This window comes from Salmo salar, chromosome ssa16 (genome assembly GCF_905237065.1).
Source record: "Salmo salar chromosome ssa16, Ssal_v3.1, whole genome shotgun sequence".
In the NCBI taxonomy this organism is placed as follows: Eukaryota; Metazoa; Chordata; class Actinopteri; order Salmoniformes; family Salmonidae; genus Salmo; species Salmo salar.
This window is the reverse complement of record NC_059457.1, coordinates 37,367,912-37,393,074: the sequence shown is the minus strand read 5'-3', so window position 1 is coordinate 37,393,074 and position 25,163 is coordinate 37,367,912. Positions and strand designations below refer to the sequence as shown.

At 41.9% G+C, this 25,163-nt stretch overlaps 1 protein-coding gene across 5 annotated transcripts in view; it reads right to left on the bottom strand.

Moving 5' to 3' along the window:
• The window catches only part of LOC106573618 (serine/threonine-protein phosphatase 6 regulatory subunit 3), a 28,342-nt gene extending 6,005 nt beyond the window's left edge, over positions 1-22,337 (bottom strand). For 2 of the 5 annotated variants that reach the window (XM_014148827.2, XM_045697220.1), the window contains exons 1-16: positions 22,124-22,337; positions 7,578-7,742; positions 7,235-7,468; positions 6,832-7,018; positions 6,574-6,711; positions 6,421-6,486; positions 6,226-6,338; positions 5,990-6,103; positions 5,263-5,392; positions 4,765-4,917; positions 4,385-4,543; positions 4,242-4,306; positions 3,931-4,046; positions 800-885; positions 553-639; positions 181-278 (exon numbers count right to left, since the gene is read on the bottom strand). In XM_014148827.2, the coding sequence (XP_014004302.1) occupies positions 181-278; positions 553-639; positions 800-885; positions 3,931-4,046; positions 4,242-4,306; positions 4,385-4,543; positions 4,765-4,917; positions 5,263-5,392; positions 5,990-6,103; positions 6,226-6,338; positions 6,421-6,486; positions 6,574-6,711; positions 6,832-7,018; positions 7,235-7,461 (1,739 nt within the window). In that variant the 5' untranslated portion in view covers positions 7,462-7,468; positions 7,578-7,742; positions 22,124-22,337. The remainder of the gene's footprint in view (positions 1-180; positions 279-552; positions 640-799; positions 886-3,930; positions 4,047-4,241; positions 4,307-4,384; positions 4,544-4,764; positions 4,918-5,262; positions 5,393-5,989; positions 6,104-6,225; positions 6,339-6,420; positions 6,487-6,573; positions 6,712-6,831; positions 7,019-7,234; positions 7,469-7,577; positions 7,743-22,123) is intronic. The other 3 variants (XM_014148831.2, XM_045697221.1, XM_014148832.2) reach the window with 2 other exon arrangements.
• Between the last annotated feature and the right edge of the window lie 2,826 nt (positions 22,338-25,163).

Below are 25,163 nucleotides of genomic sequence, written 5' to 3'. Positions count from 1 at the left end.
ATGTTAAATTGCAAACATGTAACCTAAACCTTGTACAGAGAAAGAAACTGGTTTGCAGTCCTTTGTTACGTTAATCAGATAATATATTAGAGCTCTAGTCTCCCCAAACCCTTATTAAAAAAAAAACAACCAATGTAATGGTAGGTTATGAACAAAACATCATGCAGGATCAGTACTCACTCCACGACATCATCCTGATCGGCAAACTCTTCGTCATTGAAGCCAAACTGCTCAATAAAATTGGACGTCATTTGTTGCATCTGATAATCAGAAAAGGCCTGGCAAACCCAGGACCAACGATAATGATATAGTCTTGGCACTACAAAAGTCTTCAAGTTCTACAATTCAAAACAATTGGCTAATACTGTAGCTATTGGTTAATAGTTAAGATTAAGAGCACATGCATACTTACATGTTTAATGTTAGTTTTTAAATCATATCAGTACTACTACAAGACATAAGTCCAGTATAATAATGTTATCAACAATTACAAACACTATAAATATGCAGATTTAGCCGTGCGTCTACAGTCTCATCCAGTTACAGACTTACCTGTTGTAGAGAGGAATCCTGGTGGAATCCGCTGTCCTTGAAGTCTACCTCATCATCACTGGATGAGTGAATATGGTGTGTGTTCACCTAGGGCACAATGCAAACAACCTTATTACTAAGAGGACAACCATTAGAGCTCCTTCAAACAGCTTTGGCACTACTGGCACCTCAACTTCCAGTGTAAATACTCTGTGTACTTTGCAAACATATTTTGGCATCGAGTAACAGGTGTCTGGATCAGACTTACAAGGTCTACAGTGTTTCTCTTGTTTGTGTCAGCTAGCTGACCAGAAGTGAAGGCCTCCCATCTCTCTTTGTCATCCTCTGTGAGCTCTGAAATAAACACAAATCAAAACTAATGTTAGTCACATGCGCCGAATACAACAGGTGTAGACCGTACAGTGAAATGCTTACTTATGAGCCCCTAACTAACAATGCAGTTATAAAACAACATAAGAAATAAAAGTAACAAGTAATTAAAGCAGCAGTAAAAGCAGCAGTAAAACAACAATAGCAAGACTACACACAGGGGGGTACCGGTAGAGAGTCAATGTGTGGGGGCACCGGTTAGTTGAGGTAATATGTACATGTAGGTAGAGTTATTAAAATGACTATGCATAGATGATAACAGAGTAGCAGCGGTGTAAAAGAGGGAGAGAGGGGGTTCTCTCGATGGTGCAGCTGTGGAACCTTTTGAGGATCTGAGGACCCATGACAAATCTTTTCAGTTTCCTGAGGGGGAATAGGTTTAGTCATGCCCTCTTCACGACTGTCTTGTTGTGCTTGGACAATGTTAGTTTGTTGGTGACGTGGACACCAAGGAACTAGAAGCTCTCAACCTGCTTCCACTGCAGCCGAGTCGATGAGAATGGGGGCGTGCTTGGTCCTCTTTTTCCTGTAGTCCACAATAATCTCCTTTGTCTTGATCACACAGAGGGAGAGGTTGTTGTCCTGTCACCACACAGCCAGGTCTCGACCTCCTCCCTATAGGCTGTCTTGTCATTGATCAGGCCTACCACTTGTGTCATCTGCAAACTTAATGATGGTGTTGGAGTTGTGCAGTCATGATTGAATGGGGAGTACAGGAGGGGACTGAGCACGCACCCGAGGGGCCCGTGTTGTTACCTACCCTTACCACCTGGGGGTGGCCCGTCAGAAAGTCCAGGACCTAGTTGCAGAGGGAGGTGTTTAGTCCCAGGGTCCTTAGCTTATTGATGAGCTTTGAGGGCACTATGGTGTTGAACGCTGAGCTGTAGTCAATGAATAGCATTCTCACATATGTGTTCCTTTTGTCCAGGTGTGAAAGTGCAGTGTGGAGTGCAATAGAGACTGCATCATCTGTGGATCTGTTGGGGCGGTATGCAAATTGGAGTGGGTCTAGGGTTTCTGGGATAATGGTGTTGACGTGAGCCATGACCAGCCTTTCAAAGCACTTCATGGCTACAGATGTGAGTGCTACAGGTTGGTAGTCATTTAGGCAGGTGACCTTAGTGCCTGTGCCAAGAACACTATGGTGGTCTGCTTAAAACATGTTGGTATTACAGACTCAGAGAGGTTGAAAATGTCAGTAAAGACACTTGCCAGTTGGTCAGCGCATGCTCGCAGTATAAGTCCTGGTAATCCATCTGGCCCTGCGGCCTTGTGAATGTTGACCTGTTTAAAGGTCTTACGCACATCGGCTGCGGAGAGCGTGATCACAGTCTTCCGGAACAGCTGGTGCTCTCATGCATGTTTTAGTGTTACTTGCCTCAAAGCGAGCATAGAAGTAGTTTAGCTCGTCTGGAAGGCTTGTGTCACTGGGCAGCTCTCGGCTGTGCTTCCCTTTGTAGTCTGTATTGGTTTGCAATACCTGCCACATCCGATGAGCGTCAGAGCCAGTGTAGTACAACTCGATCTTCGTCTTGTATTGACTCTTTGCCTGTTTGGTGGTTCATCGGAGGGCATAGCAGGATTTCTTATAAGCTTCTGGGTTAGAGTCCCGCTCCTTGAAAGCAGCAGCTCTAGCCTTTAGCTTAGTGCGGATGTTGCCTGTAATCCATGGCTTCTGGTTGGGGTATGTATGTACGGTCAATGTGGGGACAGCGTCATCGATGCACTTATTGATGAAGCCAGTGACTGATGTGGTGTACTCAATGCCAACGGAGGAATCCCGGAACATATTCCAGTCTGTGCTAGCAAAACAGTCCTGTAGCTTAGCATCTGCTTCATCTGACCCCATTTTTATTAATCTAGTCACTGGTGCTCCCTGCTTTAATTTTTGCTTGTAAGCAGGAATCAGGAGGATAGAATTATGGTCAGATTTGCCAAATGGAGGGAGAGCTTTGTATGCGTCTCTGTGTGTGGAGTAAAGGTGGTCCAGAGTTTGTTTTTCCTCTGGTTGCACATTTAACATGCTGATAGAAATTTGGTAAAACGGATTTAAGTTTCCCTGCATTAAAGTCCCCGGCTTCTAGGAGCGCCGCCTCTGGGTGAGAGTTTTCTTGTTTGCTAAAGGTGGAATACAGCTTATTCAATGCTGTCTTAGTGCCAGTCTCTGACTGTGGTGGTATGTAAACAGCTACGGAAAATACAGATAAACTCTAGGTAGATAGTTTGGTCTAAAGCGTATCATGAGATGATACTCTACCTCAGGCGTGCAATAGCTCAAGACTTCCTTAGATATCGTGCACCAGCTGTTATTTACAAAAAAACATAGTCCGCCGCCCCTTGTCTTACCAGACGCCGCGGTTCTATCCTGCCAGTTCAGCGTATAACCAGCTAGCTGTATGTTGATAGTGTCGTCATTCAGCCACGTCTCCGTGAAGCATTATATATTACAGTTTTGAATGTCCCGTTGGTAGATTCATCTTTCGCGTAGGCAATTTATTTTTTGGTCCAAAGATTGCACGTTTGCTAGCAGAATGGAAGGCAGTGGGGTTTTATTCGATCGCCTACGAATTCGCCGAAGGTAGCCCGTCCTCCGGCCCCTTTTCCTCCGGCTCTTCACGTAAATCACAGGGATCTGGGCCTGTTTCCGAGAAAGCAGTATATTGTTTGTGTCGGGCTTGTCAGACTCATTAAAGGGAAAAAAACGATTCTGCCGGTCTGTGGTGAGTAATCGCAGTCCTGATGTCCAGAAGTTATTTTCAGTCATAAGAGACGGTAGCGGAAACATTCTATACAAAATACGTAAAAAAATAAGTTGCAAATAAAAATATATATTTTTTTTTAAATCAGTTGGGGACACGTAAAAACGTCAGCTTTCTTCTCCAGCACTATTTTGTATGAGCCCCACATATAAATAACACAAGATTAGACTATTCCACCTCAATACAGTAATTCATTTTAGGAGCTTCAACTTAATGTCTGATGGGAGATGACATCTCAAAGCCCACTCACCTGAGATGAGCTGCTGTATCTTCGCACCATTGGGGCCCTTGTCGCTGTTGTGCACAATTGAGTTGGCTATTCTGGTCAAGTGACCCATGTAGCCCCGTCTACGTCCACCCTCACCCCTGAAACAGGAAAAACACACTTATTGAAGCCTATAGGAACATTATGGTGACATTTCTTACACTACACTGAGCCTTAAGGGTAAAAACCAAACAGCTCAAGAGAGTTTGCATATTATTCTAAGTCCAGTGGTCTAGTAACAGCATTATTGTCTAAATTCATAGTGGAATGGGGAAAAAAAAGACAACAGTACTTACTGCTCCTTCTCATTGGAGCTCCATGCATCAAGAATTCTCTGTATAAACTGGCACTTCTGAAACAGCTAAAACACAGAGCAAAAAGCAGTTAATTGACTTGTCTGACATGAATGCCATCGATGTAAAGGGTGATAAAGCCTCACGTGTTTGATGAGGTGACTTTCTCTGACAGGCTCTTGGTCCTGATCTCTGTTGATTTCGGGGTTTTCACTTTGGGCTGGGGGCATTGCTAGGATCATCGCAGTGCAGATTTCAACTTGTATATGCAGGAAGTTATTCCATATATATTTGAAGTACATGTCCTGAGAATAAATGGAGAGAAAGATTGCCATTAATTACACATCCTAAATCCAGTTGTTGAAATGCACAGCATTCCTGTTGACCTTGGTTATGAGGGGGTAGTAAGGGAACCAGTGTCATAAAAGAAAGTGAAAACAGCATTAAGTCTAGATCCAGGTGCTGGTTTTGGTAGGAAAAACTAGTACCCCAAAACAAGTAAAATACACAACGACAGGCAACTTACAAGTATGACTCCTAGAGTGTTGAGGTTGATCAGCTCCATGTTGATGATATGAGTGTTGGTCTGCAGGAGGCTGGCCACAAGACGGACCACGCTCAACCGGGTGTTGCCCACTGGGGGGTCCAGCACGCCCCATGTGGTTTTCATGATATTCTTCTGCAAATGTGGGGATGAAAGGAACAATCAGGCTCTCGTTCAGTCTATATTCATTTAACTTGGTAACGCAAATAAAACCACCATTGGAGCGCACTTGTAGAGTAAACTAGAAGAAGGACCACCCACTGAAGATAAATGACTCAAAGTTGAACAAAGATTGAGATAGCAGGATCACAAAAAAAAAGAAATCTAAGACAGAAATGTAGTAGAAGTTTATTGAAAATATTGTGGTAGTTATATTTCGGTCAAGTGGATAGCAAGGAGGACAACCTACTCTAATGAGCTTACTAATCTAAGAAATGTGTGTAACTGTGTGTGTAACACTATAGGTATGTAAAGTATTACCTTTGGGGGTTCCAGCAGCAGTTGATGGAAGTCTTTGAGCCTGGGCCTGACAGCCTCCAGAATGCTCTGATTGACTGAGAAGGATGGGTGGCTCATACCAGGGGGACAGATCTCCAAATGGCCTTCGAACCTGTACATGACAAAAAGTATTTAGTATTTTATTAGAATCCCCATTATCTACTGCTAAAGCCGCAGCTACTCTTCCTGGGGTCCACATAAAACACATTAATAGACAAGTGCATCACAAGGTCAGAACTATGTGCATTTAAAATACACGATTTCATACATTTATGCCTTCATAATAAATGTGATTCATAGACACTACTGAATGCAAGTGCAACACACAAAAATGGAAATGCAATAAGGACATGTACGTTGTCAAACCGGCAGACACGTCTCGTTAAATTCCCGACATGAATAAAGTCACCTTGTTTCTATAGTAACTGCCCATAAATGGGTCTCCAGGGGTATTATAGACTTTACAGTTATCACCCGCAATGTGTTTCCTGAGGTAATATGTAATCTCTTAAACTTGCAAGCCTTTTGTTACAGTTACCACCCGCTATGGGTAAAATGCAACATTCATGAACATGCAGAAATAACCAGGGCTTGATCAAAAGAGCAGCATATCAGACAAGTCTAACAACTCAACACTAATAGTATCTTAAAACACTATACCACACAACCAAACCAACATTAAACCCAAAACGGGACATTGTGAACTTACGCTGGTCTTCGTGTCTCAAAGAGTGTCAGGAGAATCTGAATTACACTGACTATGGCAGAGTCATTTTTCTCCTTGTCAAAGATGTTGGATAGCAACTGCTCCACAGTCTCTTGTCTGAGAAAGGGGAGGGGGATAAAATATCATGCTTTTGCCAGGACAATAAAGTAATACATTGGATATCATGATAGCAACAAGTTTTCTTCGCTGAAAGAATCAAGCAGAGGTTGTTGATTTACTTTTCCAGTGTGGCCAGTAAGGGGTCGGGCTCAGAGCAGCCCTGCACTTGGAACATCTGATCTCTGCTGAGGCGGATGATTTCACACAGAGACTGGGATGCGTTGGAGTGCCTCTGCATGAGGAGAGAGAGACTTGTAAAGACACTGTCTGAAGAAACAGTACTCCAAACAAATGGTTAATGAAATGTAACTTACATCCTCATCCTGAGAAGGTTGGACCATATCAACAAGCCTCTGGATCACCTTCTCCTCATTTAGCCACTGTGGGTGAATAAGTTACAGGTTGATGATGATTGATCATTAAGAAAATGGACAGAAACTTCAAAACTAAGAAACTCCAACACTCACATTTAAGACATCTTGTCTGAGCTGCTGTGGTTCAATGCAGGTCAGCATTCTGAGCAGCAAGTCCATGATGGCGGAGGTCCCTATGTGTTTAATCATTAAGTCCACAAAGTCTTCCCTCTTCCGCAGAAACTCCACAATCTACAAGAGATAGTTTGTTTAGAAGACACTCTTCTCCTCAAGCTTTAACAAGACACTGCAGCATGTCATAAACTCTTCAAAATCACACTGATTAGGACTAGCGGTCTGTTCTGATCTCACCTGTTCTGGTTTCCTGCCGATGAGGATGCTAAGGACCTTGCTGAAGAAGCTGGCCAGTAAAGGGTTGAGTGGAGATTCCCTTTGCAAAAATCCATAAAGTTTCATCAGCAAACTTTCATCTTCTCCCAGTCTGTCATTGATCTGTCCAACGTCCGAGGTAAGGAGTTCACACGATATGTTGGGGTACCTGCAAATAGCGCAAATACAACATTTGGTGATTTACCCAGTACAGCTGGCCAACCACACAAAACACAAAGTTCCTGTCTAATTGACAGCTTAGCAAGTCATGCTTGCCCCCTTGGGGTTGTAAGGGTATTCCCTTATGACGTAAACACACGAACGCAAGGGAAGCTGAAAGAAATTCAGAATCATTCTCAAAACCGTGTGTGTGAATCTCACTCACTTGTACTTGATCTTCTCCTCTACGTCATCACTTGGCTCCTGTGTGATGTAGGTGACCAGGTCCACCATGCACTGAGGCCGCACCAGGAAGTCCACCAGCTTGTGGTTCTGGGCCTTGCATTCCTGCAGGACATCCTCCTCGTCCATCACCTCAGTCAGAGTCACATCCTCCTTCTCCAGGAGGGTGTCAATGTGAGACGTTGTGTGTAGATCAAACTTCCAAAACATGATGCTTCTGCAAGGAAGGAAAGTGGTCATAAGGCAAATGGGAAAACACTCAGTGACTAAAAGGACACGGCGCGGGTTGAGATGAGGTAGTCAAACCGATAGCTTCACAAACGTACCTGACTGGGGTAGAGTCCGTCCAGAGGTTAAAAATAAAATAATGCTTGTGCTCTTTGGGAGTTCTGGCCCATTACAGGCTTTACAGGCAGCAGTGACGAGAGACCTTTGGACACAGGACACATGCAGCAGAACGACCACCTCGGCCTCAACAGATCAACGCACACCTGAAAGAAAGAACAGAATTTAGCCATCAGAGCATATTACTCCCTGCACTGGAAACAACTTTTGTTATTTACTATGTGAGATCTATTATGTTAAATATTAAGTTCTACTGAAACAAGTAGCAATTTAAGCTATGTTAATTTTGGCTTGCATTCATTTCTAAAATAAGTAATATGATAAAGTGCTGAAAACAAATATTTAGCCTAGGTCATAAGACAAACAAAGCTCTAGGAAAGTATTTGGGCCGGTAAACCATAGTTTTTCCATCATCGTAGGAAAAGACTGCACTTCCTTGTCACCATCCCAACAACTTTTCCCAAAACAGAAGGTGTCTGCACTTTTTGTTTAAACTTAAAAGCATTAAGAGAAGCTCTACTCAGCAAACCTCTCCTCATGCAAACATACTGGCAACGTCATGGCTTGGTCAAATCACATTGTCACATTTTAAAGGAAAATACCACTCAAAAACTACCTATTGGTATTCCCCCCCCCATTAGTCCACTGTTGATAATCACATGCAAAACATTTTGGGACTATCAGCAGTCAAATTATAGAATTTTTAAGAAGCAAGTGTCACATCATCATGATGCATTTCGCATCATCAGTCCAATATCTTAACTTGACATGCAAAACCCTTTTGGACTGTTAACAGTGGACTAATGAATACTACACCAAACAATAGTTTGAGTGGATTTTTCCTTGAAAGTTTCAATCAGCAGTGGAAACAAAGCAAACTCCCCTCCACTGTTTCGGCAAAAAAAACGGCGGGATGGGGCCGGAAAAATTGAACCACAGTCAAATTCACAGAGAGCTTTGGATGCATGGACTGACCATTATGATACCAAAATCATAGTTTTAACCATGTTTTGAGGCTATATAGTGTTTGTTTACTTCGCTTACAAACATGGGAGTAAAAAAAAAGCTTATGTTGGGTTCTGATGGGGTAGAACAGTTGAATTAATCCCATGAAGCATTTAAGTTACATTCTTCAAGAATCAATGGGTACATAAAACATTAATTTATAAGTCATAAAATTGATACAGCAACTGCTTATTTCCCCTTTAAGAGGCAACATAACACTGTGTCAAGAACTCGCTGTAGGAACCAAGCAGTGAAATATGTTCAATGCACACAATAGGCATATGACTCAAAAGAAACAGATTTTCCGCTGTGTACACTTGGCCCTCAGTACAAAAAACCCAAAGTATTTTCTTGTGGGGAAGCCTGTGAGAAATAGGGTTAAAGGTTACATAGCAGCAATCTTAGCATGCTAAACCAGCACCTCAGATTCATCAATGGCTGAGAAGAAAAATCTTATTAATAGACTAAGTGGGGGCTGGGGGAGAATTGACATTGGCCCCTGTCCAGGCACATGCATGCTTTGATGAAAGTGTGCAACTCAAATCATTGCTCTACGAAATACAAAAACAATGTGATTTTCAAAAACACCAGTACAGAGGTCAAAATGAATGACATGGATAACATTGGTTGTCTGGCATTAATTCTGTCTACCATAGGCAACCAAATAATGAGAGTAAAACAATGATTTTATGATCAACCAGGAACACAACTGAAGACTGAACAAAGGCCTGTGCCACAAACAACAATAAGCACTGTCAGCCATTGGTTTCCATCTATTCTAAACAGTGATGCACCAATGACATTTTTAGCTGATACCAATATCTTCCATGCAACAAAAAAAACTGATACCGATATTTAACATTTCTGCAGCATTTTAAGCATTCTAGTACAGTTAAATAATTAACACACACAGACGCAGCAGTCTAAGGCTCTGCATCTTAGTGCAAAAGGCGTCACTAGAGTCCCTGGTTTGAATCCAGGCTATATCACATCCGGCCGGGATTGGGAGTTCCATAGGGAGGCGCACAACTGGCTCAGCGTTGTCCGGGTTTGGCCGTCATTGTAAATAAGAGTTTGTTCTTAACTGACTTGCCTAGTTAAATAAAAGGTTACACACACACACACACACACCAAAAAGCTTGGCATTTACGCATGTCCCCATTACCAGTAAAACAATCAAAACAGATTTATTTCACTTACTTGCTGTGCTGTTTCATTGTTCAGTCATTTCATTTTGAACCAGGATTTCTAATGGACGCGGTTTGAGTCTTTGCATGTCAAAAAAATATACGTCAAACAACACTATTTGACGTGTCAAATAAGCTTGTTGACCAATCAGGACCTGAATATGACTGCACATCACACAATTTAACGTGTTCATAAATGTACACAGTTATTACACATTGATTAGACTATCACTCGTATTTCATATGTCATCGATACATACACTATGATGCTGGTAAAGTTGTCTCGCGCACCTACAGTGCTGGTCATTAAAAAAAGCTAGCTAGCAAATGGACGCAAAAAATGTTTTTCCCCAAAAACATACAGTTGAAGTCAGAAGTTTACATACAGGTTGGAGTCATTCAAACTCGTTTTTCAAACACTCCACAAATTTCTTGTTAACAAACTATAGTTTTGGCAAGTCGGTTAGGACATCTACTTTGTGCATGACAAGTCATTTTTCCAACAATTGTTTACAGACAGATTATTTCACTGTATCACAATTAGAGGTCGACCGATTAATTATAGCCGATTTCAAGTTTTCATAACAATCGGTAATCTATATTTAAAGCCACCGATTTGTTTATTTTTTATACCTTTATTTAACTAGGCAAGTCAGATTAAGAACATATTCTTATTTTCAATGACGGCCTAGGAACGGGGGTTAACTGCCTTGTTCAGGGGGATTTGGGGATTTGTTTTTGCAACCTTCCGGTTACTAGTCCAACGCTCTAACCACCTGCCTTACATTGCACTCCACGAGGAGCCTGCATGGCAGGCTGACCACCTGTTACGAGGGCAGCAAGAAGCCAAGGTAAGTTGCTAGCTAGCATTAAACTTATATTATAAAAACGATCAATCTTAACATAATCACTAGTTAATAATATCATCAACCATGTGTAGTTATCTAACGTGTCCTGCGTTGCATATAATCGATGCGGTGGCTGTTAATTTCTCATTGAATCACAGCCTACTTCGACAAACGGGTGTTGATTTAACAAGCGCATTTGCGAAAAAAGCACTGTCGTTGCACCAATGTACCTAACCATAAATATCAATGCCCTTCTTTAAAACCAATACACAAGTATATACACTGCTCAAAAAAATAAAGGGAACACTTAAACAACACAATGTAACCCCAAGTCAATCACACTTCTGTGAAATCAAACTGTCCACTTAGGAAGCAACACTGATTGACAATACATTTCACATGCTGTTGTGCAAATGGAATAGACAACATGTGGAAATTATAGGCAATTAGCAAGATACCCCCAATAAAGGAGTGGTTCTGCAGGTGGTGACCACAGACCACTTCTCAGTTCTTATGCTTCCTGGCTGATGTTTTGGTCACTTTTGAATGCTGGCGGTGCTTTCACTCTAGTGGTAGCATGAGACGGAGTCTACAACCCACACAAGTGGCTCAGGTAGTGCAGCTCATCCAGGATGACACATCAATGCGAGCTGTGGCAAGAAGGTTTGCTGTGTCTGTCAGCGTAGTGTCCAGAGCATGGAGGCGCTACCAGGAGACAGGCCAGTACATCAGGAGACGTGGAGGAGGCCATAGGAGGGCAACAACCCAGCAGCAGGACTGCTACCTCCGCCTTTGTGCAAGGAGGAGCAGGAGGAGCACTGCCAGAGCCCTGCATAATGACCTCCAGCAGGCCACAAATGTGCATGTGTCTGCTCAAACGGTCAGAAACAGACTCCATAAGGGTGGTATGAGGGCCCGACGTCCACAGGTGGGGGTTGTGCTTACAGCCCAACACCGTGCAGGACGTTTGGCATTTGCCAGAGAACACCAAGATTGGCAAATTCGCCACTGGCGCCCTGTGCTCTTCACAGATGAAAGCAGGTTCACACTGAGCACATGTGACAGACGTGACAGAGTCTCGAGACGCCGTGGAGAACGTTCCGCTGCCTGCAACATCCTCCAGCATGACCGGTTTGGCGGTGGGTCAGTCATGGTGTGGAATTTCTTTGGGGGGGCCGCACAGCCCTCCATGTGCTCGCCAGAGGTAGCCTGACTGCCATTAGGTACCGAGATGAGATCCTCAGACCCCTTGTGAGACCATATGCTGGTGCGGTTGGCCCTGGTTTCCTCCTAATGCAAGACAATGCTAGACCTCATGTGGCTGGAGTGTGTCAGCAGTTCCTGCAAGAGGAAGGCATTGATGCTATGGACTGGCCGGCCCGTTCCCCAGACCTGAATCCAATTGAGCACATCTGGGACATCATGTCTCGCTCCATCCACCAATGCCACGTTGCACCACAGACTGTCCAGGAGTTGGCGGATGCTTTAGTCCAGGTCTGGGAGGAGATCCCTCAGGAGACCATCTGCCACCTCATCAGGAGCATGCCCAGGCGTTGTAGGGAGGTCATACAGGCACGTGGAGGCCACACACACACTACTGAGCCTCATTTTGACTTGTTTTAAGGACATTACAAAGTTGGATCAGCCTGTAGTGTGGTTTTCCACTTTAATTTTTTAACTTTAATTTTGAGTGTGACTCCAAATCCAGACCTCCATGGGTTGATAAATTGGATTTCCATTGATTATTTGTGTGTGATTTTGTTGTCAGCACATTCAACTATGTAAAGAAAAAAGTATTTAAGATGAATTCTTTCATTCAGATCTAGGATGTGTTGTTTAAGTGTTCCCTTTATTTTTTTGAGCAGTGTATTTTTAAACCTGCATATTTAGTTACTATTGCCTGCTAACATGAAATTGTGTCACTTATCTTGCGTTCATTGCACGCAGACAGGGTATATGCAACAGTTTGGGCCGCCTGGCAAACTAATTTGCCAGAATTTTACGTAATTATGACATAACATTGAAGGTTGTGCAATGTAACAGGAATATATAGACTTAGGGATGCCACCCGTTAGATAAAATACGGAACGGTTCCGTATTTCACTGAAATATATATTTTTTTATTTTCGAGATGATAGTTTCCGGATTCGACCATATTAATGACCTAAGGCTCATCTGTGTGTTATTATGTTATAATTAAGTCTATGATTTGATATAGCAGTCTGACTGAGCGGTGGTAGGCACCAGCATGCTCGTAAGCATTAATTCAAACAGCACTTTCGTGCGTTTTGCCAGCAGCTCTTCGCTGTGCTTCAAGCTGTTTATGACTTCAAGCCGGGTGGGTATAATTTGTGGAACGTTCCAACAGGAATCTATTCCAAAAACTTCGTAAATAACAAGGTTGCCAAAAAACAACGCATACAAAGTTGTATAGCGGCAGAATAAGATACCGGGTAGGGAGTGGTCCATTTCATAGCGTTTTTCACTCATCACATTTATTCCAAAAAATGTCTGTCCTCACTCTGGTTGCCTATGGACAAAGATTAACTTCTCTAGGGTAGGGGGCAGTATTTTCACAGCTGGATGAAAAACGTACCCAAATTAAACGGCCTACTACTCTGGCCCAGGAACTAGAATATGCATATTATTAGTAGATTTGGATAGAAGACACTGAAGTTTCTAAAACTGTTTGAATGGTGTCTGTGAGTATAACAGAACTCATATGGCAGGCAAAATACAGGAAGTGGGAAATCTGGTGCTTGTAGTCCTTTCAAGTCATTGCCAATCGAGCACACAGTGACTTAGGGTTCATTTTGCACTTCCTAAGGCTTCCACTAGATGTCAAGTCTTTAGAAAGTTGTTTGAGGCGTCTATGATGAACAGATAGCGAACAGAGGAAGTTGGAATTTGTTGACTCAGGAAAGCAAATGAGTTCATTGGTGCGCATTCACGTGAGAGTTAGCTGTGTTCCAAAACGTTTTTCAAGACACTGGAATCGTCCGGTTGGAATATTCTAAGTTAAAAAGGCCCTAAAGATTGATGCTATACAACGTTTGACATGTTTGAACGAACGTAAATATAACTTAAAAAATAATAATAATACTTTTCGTCGTGAAATTTGCGGCGCACTTCCTACACTTGGAGTAGCTTACTGAACGCGAAAACAACAAGGAAGTATTTGGACATAAATTATGGACTTTATCGAACAAAACAACATTTATTGTGGACCTGGGATTCCTGGAAGTGCCTTCTGATGGATCAAAGTTAAGTGAATATTTCTAATGCTTTTTATGATTTTAGATGACTCCAATGGCAGGTATCTGTATTGCCTAGTGTATTTTTCTGAGCGCAGTACTCAGATTGCAAAGTGAGCTTTCCCCGTGAAGCTTTTTTGAAATCTGTCACAGCGGTTGCATAAAGGAGATGTTCATCTATAATTCTTTGAATAACAGTTTAATATTTTATCAACGTTTAGGATGAGTATTTTTGTAAATTGTTGTGCTGTTTCACCGGGAGTATTGGAGGCAAAATATTTTCTGAAGATCACGCACCAATGTAAAAGGCTGTTTTTGGATATAAATATCAACTTGATCAAACAAAAAATGCATGTATTGTGTAACATGATGTCCTAGGAGTGTCATCTGATGAGATCGTCAAAGGTTAGTGCATAACTTTTGGCTGAATTTCTGGTATTTGTGACGCCTGTCCTTGCTAGGAAAAAGGCTGTGTGGTTTTTCTTGTGTTGGAACTGTCCTAACAAGCTAACTTTATGCTTTCGCCGTAAAGCTTTTTTAGAAATCGGACAACGTGGTTACATTAAGGAGACGTGTACCTTTAAAATGGTGTAAAATAGTCATATGTTTGAGAACTTTGAATTATGACATTTTGTGGTTTTGAATTTGGCACTCTGATTTTTTACTGGCTGTTGAATAGTGTGAACCGTGCCCAAGAGAGGTTAAGAATAAGCTTCGTGGTGAGTTGACGCCTATTCGGCAGCTAGTTAGCCAGGTTTGTATGCGTTGCTACTTTGTATGCGTTGTTGGTTGGCAACCTTTTACTTTACGTTTTTTGGAACAGATTCCTGTTGGAACGTTCCACAAATTATACCCACCCCTTCAAGCCTAAGATTAGGCTGGTGTAACCGATGTGAAATGGCTAGCTAGTTAGCCTGGTGCGCGCTAATAGCGTTTCAAACGTCACTCGCTCTGAGACTTGGAGTGGTTGATCCCCTTGCTCTGCATGGGTAACGCTGCTTCGAGGGTGGCTGTTATCGATGTGTTCCTGGTTCAAGCCCAGGTAGGAGCGAGGAGATGGACGGAAGCTATACTGTTACACCGGCAATACTAAAGTGCCTATAAGAACATCCAATAGTCAAAGGTATATGAAATACAAATCGTAGAGAGAGAAATAGTCCTATAATTCCTATAATAACTACAACCTAAAACTTCTTACCTGGGAATATTGAAGACTCATGTTAAAAGGAACCACCAGCTTTCATATGTTCTCATGTTCTGAGCAAGGAACTTAAACGTTAGCTTTTTTACATGGCACATATTGCACTTTTACTTTCTTCTCCAACACTTTGTTTTTGCATTATTTAAACCAAATTGAACATGTTTCATTATTTATTTGAGGCTAAATTGTTTTATTGATGTATTAAGTTAAAATGTGTTCATTCAGTATTGTTGTAATTGTCATTATTACAAATAAATAATCGGTTTCGGTGTTGAAAAATCATAAATCGGTCAACCTCTAATCACAATTCCAGTGGATCAGAAGTTAATATACACTATGTTGACTGTGCCTTTAAACAGCTTGGAAAATTCCAGAAAATGGTGTCATGGCTTTAGAAGCTTCTGATAGGCTAATTGACATCATTTGAGTCAATTGGAGATGTACCTGTGGATATATTTCAAGGCCTACCTTGAAACTCAGTGCCTCTTTGCGTGACATCATGGAAAAATCTAAAGAAATAAGCCAAGACCTCAGAAAAAAATATATTGTAGACCTCCACAAGTCTGGTTCATCCTTGGGAGCAATTTCTAAATGCCTGAAGGTACCACGTTCATCTGTACAAACAATAGTACGCAAGTATAAACACCATGGGACCACGCAGCCGTCATACCGCTCAGGAAGGACACGCGTTCTGTCTCCTAGAGACGAACGTACTTTGGTGCGAAAAGTGCAAATTAATCCCAGAACAACAGCAAAGGACCTTGTGTAGACGATGGAGGAAACAGGTACAAAAGTATCTACAGCCACAGTAAAACAAGTCCTATATCAACATAACCTGAAATGCCACTCAGCAAGGAAGAAGCCACTGCTCCAAAACCTCCATAAAAAAGCCAGACTACGGTTTGCAACTGCACATGGGGACAAAGATTGTACTTTTTGGAGAAATGTCCTCTGGTCTGATGAAACAACAATAGAACTGTTAGGCCATAATGACCATCGTTATGTTTGGAGGAAAAAAGGGGGAGGCTTGCAAGCCAAAGAACACCATCCCAACCGTGAAGCACGGGGGTGGCAGCATCATGTTGTGTGGGTCCTTTGCTGCAGGAGGGACTGGTGCACTTCACAAAATAGATGGCATCATGAGGAAGGACAATTATGTGGATATATTGAAGAAACATCTCAAGACATCAGTCAGGAAGTTATAGCTCGGTCGCAAATGGGTCTTCCAAATGGACAATGACCCCAAGCACACTTCAAAAGTTGTGGCAAAATGGCTTAAGGACAATAAAGTCAAGGTATTCGAGTGGCCATCACAAAGCTCTGACCTCAATCCTATAGAAATCTGTGGGCAGAACTGAAAAAGTGTGAGAGCAAGGAGGCCTACAAACCTGACTCAGTTACACCAGCTCTGTCAGGAGGAATGGGCCAAAATTCACCCAATTTATTGTGGGAAGCTTGTGGAAGGCTACCCACAACGTTTGACCCAAGTGAATCAATTTAAAGGCAATGCTACCAAATACTAATTGAGTGTATGTAAACTTCTGACCCCCTGGGAATGTGATGAAAGAAAGAAAATCTGAAATAAATCCTTCTCTCTACTATTATTGTGACATTTCACATTCTTAAAATAGAATGGTGATCCTAACTGACCTAAAACAGAATTTTTACTGGGATTAAATGTCAGGAATTATGAAAAACTGAGTGTAAATGTAGTTGGATAAGGTGCATGTAAACTTCCGACTTCAACTGTGGCAAAACGACAATCTGTTTCAGCATATAGCTAGGTGTCATCATCTAAAATAACCCTAATTTATAAGAGTTCTGATATGATTAATGGTGGTTGGACCCATCTATGTGAAGCTAGCCACAATAAAGACTAGCCACAATAGTGGACTACGCCGTTAGCCTTCAAAATAAGCTAAAGCTTCGACTCGTCAAATTGTGTTATTTGACGTGTATCTTTGACACGCAAAGACCCAAAACGGCGTTGCATAATATGTCGTGACGCTATTACTGTGCAACTCCGGTAGGGCAACATCTGAAAAATAGCACACTTGGTAGTGTGTACCGGTGCTCGACCAGTCACAAAAGCCAACATCACCCCCGACAGAGAACGGTTAATTGTCAAGGGCAATTAATTCCATTATCTTGGCGTTAATGGATTTCGCCTTTGAGTTGTCTCGCTGAAAATGTCTTACTCTTTCAAATGACTGCTCTACTTGATGACTGCTCGTTCCACACAGCAGACATTGTGGGCTAGGTTAGGAATGCTGGGTTGCACGTGTAGCGGAAGAGTTAAACTAGACACCGGGCCAATACCGATGTTGACATTTTTAGCTAATGTCGGCCGATTCCAATATGTTCACCGATATATTGTGCATCCTTAATTCTAACCATGGCCAGAGGGGTATATTACAAAGAAGGATAAATGAGTTAGCCAGCTAAGTTTCCTAAATATTCTGAAATAACTTTGTATATTTTAGAAAGATAAATTGGCATGGTGCAATGGCCTCAAACAAAGACAGACATCTACATTGAACAAAAATATAAAAGGTTCCATGTTCCATGAGCTGAAATAACAGATTCCAGAAACATTCCACACACTAAATTCTTACATTTGTTTACATCCCTGTTAGTGACCATTTCTACTTTGCCAAGATAATCCATCCACCTGACAGGTGTGGCATAGCAAGAAGCTGACTAAACAGGATGATCATTACGCATGTGCACATTGTGCTGGGGACAATAAAAGGACACTAAAATGTGCAGTTTTTTCACAACACAATGCCACAGATGTCTCATGTTTTGAGGGAGCATGGAATTGGCACGCTGACTGCAGGAACTGTTGCCAGAGAATTGAATGTCAATTTCTCTACCATAATGCTCCTCCAACGTCGTTTTAGAGAATTCGGCATTACATCCAACCGGCCTTACAACCGCAGACCCATGTATGGCATTGTGTGGGCGAGCGGAGTGCCCCATGGTGGCGGTGGGGTTACGGTACCGGCAGGCATAAGCTACGGACAACGAACACAATTGCATTTTATCGATGGCAATTTCAATACACAACAATAAAGTGACGAGATCCTGCGGCCCATTTATTTTTTTACAGTATGTGACCAACATATGCAGATCTGTATTCCTGATCATGTGAAATCCATCGTTTAGGGCCAGATGAATTTATTTAAATTGATTGATTTCCTCATATGAACTGTAACTCAGTAAAATTGCATGTTGAGTTTATCATTCCATTATTAGCGCCAGATTATGTTCTAGACATTTTCTGAAATTACAATGCTAACATTTTTTTTTTTAAATTCCGGTCAAGCACCTTAAAGTTCAACTTATACTGAACAAAAATAGTGTTGCACAGTATTACTTACCTGCCAGTGTTGTGGTTGGCTGTGATATTCATTGTACCATCTAGTTGATAGACCAAAAGTAAAAGGCTGAATTTACCTTTTACTTTCGGTTTTGGTCCACCAGCTTCAAACAGCTGTAAAACCAGCTATTTTTGGTAAATGGAAATATATTTCACAGTAATTTAGATGGTACGATGATTCCCTACACTAGTCAGTGCTTCTTTTCTCAAACTGAAATTGAGCGAACAGTGTAGAATTTTAGCAACCAGGAAATGACAGCGATTTCCACTAGATAAAACAGCTAGTCAAACCAGCTTTAGTATTTTGACAGATGCCACGCCGGCAGGAGAAATCAATAGGTGAATATCACAACACTGGCAGGTAAGTAATACTGTGAAACCCTATAATTCTACTATTATCGGCAGATATATTATTGCAATGCAACCCCCCCCCCCCCAAAAAAATCCTGTGTAGCACCATTGATGAACCAGATTATTTATCAAAGTTAGCTGGCTAACTTATTGATCCAGCTTTGTCGTATCCCTCTGGTATGGCAAAAGTGTTTGCTGTCCTTGGAAAACAGCAGCTACTGAGAAGGCTTATGAGAGCACTTAATTCCAATTTCCATAATTTAAAGCTACAATCTGTAACTTTGTGGGCGACCCAACCAAATTCACATAGAAATGTGAGTTATAACAGATCTACCACTTCTTCGACTTGCTTTCAACGGGAATGAAAGATATGTGTACTATTTCTATGCTGAAGTTTCATTTTTGCATCTTTTACTTTTGGGTTTTGTACAACCAACTTCAAACAGCTGAATATGAAATATTTTGGGATATGAAAACTATATTTCACAGGGGTTTAGATGGTACAATGATTCTCTACAAACTTAAACTAGGCAAACTATTAGAATTTTAGCAACCAGGAAATGGCAGAGCTATTTCTGCATGGTGCATATTTAAGGCATAACCCCATCAGTCTCAGTTGAAAAAGACAGGACATTCAAAAAACACTGGATAGCCAATCCCCAGGGGGTGAAAACAAAAACATGCAATATGTCAAATAAATCACAACCGTACAAAACAATGTATACTCAGTCAAACATTCATGTATGCCTATTCCAGTGACAAGTGTAAAACTGAACTTCAGGGGTTACCCAAGGAAACATATTTTGTTTCATTGGCTACAGATTGGTAATACAACACTATCTGGTGTACAAAGATTGTTGGTGTCCATTAATGGGTGTTTCAGTAATGCCCCATACAAACCTCCACCATAGATTTTTCAACTAACCTGTTCTTGGCAATACTTTGTCTCTCTCAATGAATCGAGAACTAATAAAGTATCTTTGAAATGTCTGTTTCCAATTGCAGGTGGAAAATGACATTTCTAAGATAATTTCTGTTCTATGCAGGTGGGGGGCAAAGTATTTCCAATCGTTTGTTCTGAACAGGACCATTTTCAATTTTTTTCGTTCCACTGTTCCGACCAGCAAAATAAAGTTCTGAACCGTTTCGAACCAAAAACAAGTACCGGTTTATATGTTTCAGTTCTTTTTTTAAACCTCTGAAATCATATTGTTTTTACATTTAGCTATACCCCTACACAGACTCGGTACCCCCTATATATAGCCTCATTGTGGAACTTTCTTTTTTCACACCAGTTTATTTTATAAATATTTTCTGAAAAAGGCATTGTTGGTTATGGTCTTGTACGTAAGCATTTCACTATAAGGTCTACACCTGTTGCATGTGACAAATACAATTTGACATTAAATTACTTAACCAATCATGCAGTGCGGATAGAGCAGCTTGCTATGGAGTGGGCAAGCTATCGCTCAGTGAGTTGTTTACATGGATGATGGACAGACAAGTAAGTGTAGGGAGCGAGATGCAACTGAAATGTTGCAAGTGGGGAGAGAGTAAGGATGGATGAGGCTGGGCATCTTGTGATGACATACATTATCTGAATAAAGCCCACAGAATTATACCTATGGAGGAGCAGCTTCTATGGAGGAACTTTGAATGTCTTTGAACTTTAGTTGTCTTAATGTTGTACCAGAGCTAGCTATCTAACAAGCTTGTGTGAGCAGAGCGGCACCAGAGATAAAACCACGTCTTACCCTTTTGTGGTTAATGAAGCCAATGTGAAATGTGATAACTATAGTATCCCTAACTAGCATTCAAAAAGTTAATACATTCTCTAATTAAAAATATCTTCCCATTATCTGAGTAGGCTACAGCTATGCTTTGGGGGGAGGGGCAGGTAGCCTACAAGCGCAAACACAGCTAAAGATGTTCAATTGGCAGCCAGACACTGGAAGAAGTTAATGATTGAGAGGGGGAGTGCTTTGCATAAGCATTTTGTTTAATTTGTTTGTGTTGCCGTGGTTTTAAAATAACAGTTATGTTCTGGAACAATATAGGTCACTTTCGTTCCTTGAATAATTTAGTTGTTTTCCAGTTCTGTTCCCTTTTCACATACTCTAGAAGGAATAAACTATCGCTATGAACAGGTTAGTTGAAAGATCTATGGTGGCGGATTGTATGGGGCTTTCCTGTAACGCCCAATGACGGACACATTATCAGGCGTACAACCTGTAGCTACTGTTCCATGTAAACTAAACTAGAACGTGTCATCTAACCTAGGTAATATGTTTTGCTATAGGCTTACTTTTGTATGTCAAGTGTAATACATTGCCCAGAGCAAAGGGTTACATTGCCGTTTCCCCCAACAAATGGGGCAAATTGGTGTTCAGTGTTCGCACTGCACACTACTTTTGAGTCTGCTATCAAGCTAGGTAACTTAACTAATATAGAAATGTATCAGGACAAGCTGGAACTGGCTTGCTAGTTATGTAACGTTAACTATTGTGATCAGAAACTGAACTAGCTAAATGCAATACTTCGCGTGACCTGGAGAATCTTGAAACGATTTCATGACGACCTAGCTACATACAAAACATCAATAGACCGCTAATTGATAGCTAGCTAGCCAAGTTGGCTAACTGGATGTGGAGAACTAACAACAAGTTAGCAAAATACAAAAAAGTGGTTTCCCGGTATCTCCAAACTACTAACTAGTTACCTAGCTAACACTAACTACTTCAAAGCATATTTGCCCGAAAAACAAACGCTAACTAGCCAACAAACATTAACGTTACCCACCTAGCCGGATATTGGTTAGCTAGCTAGGTAACTTAGGTGTCAACAAGGTTGATCTTTTGGAAGACTTGACGCTCCAACTAGGGTATCTACTTTAGTTAGCTAAAACATACCAACATCTGTAAAGAGGAAAGAGGTATAAACACTGTTGGATAACATGCAAACTAGCTAGCTAACTCAGGTTAGCTAACGTTAGCATTTTCGGAAGTACCTTAACCAGAGCATAGGCCAAACCAAACGGTGTCGAACACTAAAATACGGCTAACGTTAGCTAACAACATTGTGCATTTCAATCGACCCCAGTTGACCTTCAGTCCCACATAACACGAACTTACCTTAACTATTGACTACAAGATACAACAAGTGACATACATCGATGTAGCAACGTTACCGGCAGCTAACGGGAAAATGCTAAAGTTAGTGTTGCTCCGGTTAGCGAGTTAGCTGGTCCAGTGCTGTTCGTGTCTCCTCAGAACTGCATGGAATAGCTAGCAAGTACGTACCGATAAACAGCGGTATATGGCGAGTCCACGGCATGTAGCTTATTGATCCATTAGCCTAAAGTATTAAAAGCGAGGAACATTCAAATCCTAAGAAAAAAAATAAATGTTTACAAGTGATTCTGACAGGCGCGAAAAGGTAGACCATCAGAGGGCACTTTTCAAGATGGCGGTTCCATCAACTTCAACGACCCCTTCCCCCACCACAACTGAAGTATCTACCTGTCAATCAAACATACTGGTGGCGCTCTATTGGCTATGAATTACGCCAATTAGACCTACTTCCAGCGAGTTCAGTCTTGTGATTTGGTACTGTAAACTGCATACTCTCCACTCCTTTGCGGTAAAAAACATTGCCGCGTCGAGAAACTCCCATTTTCCGCAGATGGAGGAGGGTGGAACGCGTGAAAAAACAACGAAGGGATTCGATTATGTGGGAGGAGTTAACACCGGGTGAAAAGTGATTGCAAACGTTTTGGAGCTGGACTGCAGGGATGCAAACTAGTCACCTTTCGGCGAAATTTGCAGTTTTTAATCCAAAATTCGGTGACCTATGTGATTCGTGTAGATCCGATGAGAAAAGTTTGGAGGGGAGGCTTTGGATCACTACTGGCTGTAAGCGAACGAGTGATGCGCGTTCGCTCAGCCAATCGTTCACATAACAACAGAATGCAGCACGAAGAGATAAGAGACAGCCAATTTGCTAGTTACAGTATCAGTGTGCGCTCTGGAAAGACAGCGGAGAGTGGAAAGCCGTTAGTTTGCCAGCTACAGGCCCCTGAACGATAACGAAGAGGTAGGTGAGAAGCCTGACCACGGAGACAGGGGTGAGAAGGTGAAGAAGCGTACTTCATGAGCTGTACCCGAAAAACAACAGGCATTTGGAAAGTTTGAGCTGAGGGAGAAAGTGTGGTGGAACAAGTATTGTTAGTATTGTTAAGTATCTTGCTTGCTGGATCGAATTATCCGTTAGCTAGCCAGAGAAATGTTAAGCAACATTAGAAAATTTGCTGGCTAATAGTCAGACAGCACAACATCAGATGAGCTAACGTTAGTAACCTAACCAATTCGCTATAGTATTAACGTTAACTGGTATACGACTCCTTGCTGTTCTTCAAGTTGTGCCTTAGTTGCTTACTGGACCCTGGCAATCTGTTTGAAATGGTAACTAACAAACTAGCTAACAAACTAACTACTCTCTGTGAACTAATGTTTTCCCTCTACAGTATGTGGTTAATTCAGAATGAGAGAATTAGGTGAAAATTTGGCGTTGCTTGTTAAACAAGTGGATTCAGGGATCAAGTGTAGCTGGGCCTGGTTTAAAACCTGCATTTCCCCCAAGCAGGGATTTTTTCTACTTAATTTATCAGTGCAAAAAAAAGTGTCACCGTCTTGGGCCCTCACCAGTTTGCATTCCTGGGACTGCCTCCCGGACGTGAGACAGGTGCCCCGCTTTGGCCGATGGCAAAGTCGCATTAAAACAAAAGTGGTGTAGGTTGACTTGGAGTAATGAGTAGGATTCTGTTTTCACATGGAAAAGTGATAGCTTTTAATAAAATGTTTTTATCTGCCTTCCCAATGAAAATAGTCAGACATTTTTAACATATATTTTAAGTTAAATATATTTTATGTTTCTGAACTATAGACCTCCCTCTGCCCCCAGCTGTGCCCTCGATACCATATGTGAATTGATTGCCCGCCTGAGCTTGTGCTACTAGGTGACCTAAACTGGGACATGCTTAACACTCCAGCCATCCTACAATCTAAGCTTGATTCCCTCAATCTCACACAAATTATCAATGAACCTAACAGGGACAACCCCAAATCTGTAAACACGGGCACCCTCATAGATGTCATCCTAACTAACTTGCCCTCCAAATACACCTCTGCTGTTTTCAATCAAGATCTCAGCGATCGCTGCCTCATTGCCTGCATCCGTAATGGGTCTGCGACCAAACGACCACCCCTCATCACTGTCACGCTCCCTAAAACACTTCTGCGAGCAGGCCTTTCTAATCGACCTGGCCCGGCTATCCTGGAATGACATTGACCTCATCCCGTCAGTAGATGATGCCTGGCTATTCTTTAAAAGTGCCTTCCTCACCATCTTAAATAAGCACGCCCCACTCAAAAATGTAGAACTAGGAATAGGTATAGTCCTTGGTTCACTCCAGACCTGTCTGCCTTTGACCAGCACAAAAACATCCTGTGGCATTTTGCATTAGCATCGAATAGCCCCCGTGATATGCAACTTTTCAGGGAAGTTAGGAACAAATATACACAGGCAGTTAGAAAAGCTAAGGCTAGCTTTTTCAAACAGAAATTTGCATCCTGTAGTACTAACTCAAAAAAGTTCTGGGACACTGTAAAGTCCATGGAGAATAATAAGAGCACCTCCTCCAAGCTAGGAAACACTGTTACCACCGATAAATCCACTATAATTGAGAATTTCAATAAGCATTTCTCGACGGCTGGCCATGCTTTCCACCTGGCTACCCCTACCCCGGTCAACTGCCCGGCACCCTCCACAGCAACCCGCTAAAATTATCTGCCGAAATTGTTGCAACCCCTATTACTAGCCTGTTCAACCTCTCTATCGTATCGTCTGAGATTCCCAAAGATTGGAAAGCTGCCGCGGTCATCCCCCTCTTCAAAGGGGGTGACACTCTAGACCCAAACTGCTACAGACCTATATCTATCCTACCCTGTCTTTCTAAGGTCTTCGAAAGTCAAGTTAACATACAGATTACCGGCCATTTCCAATCCCACCGTACCTTCTCCGCTATGGAATCTGGTTTCAGAGCTGGTCATGGGTGCACCTCAGCCACGCTCAAGGTCCTAAACAACATCATAACCGCCATCGATAAGAGACAGTACTGTGCAGCCGTCTTCATCGACCTGGCCAAGGCTTTTGACTCTGTCAAGGCTTTTGACTCTGTCAATCACCACATTCTTATTGTGGAGGGCCTGTTGTCCGGACCTCTGGCAGTCTCTATGGGTGTGCCACAGGGTTCAATTCTTGGGTTGACTCTTTTCTCTGTAT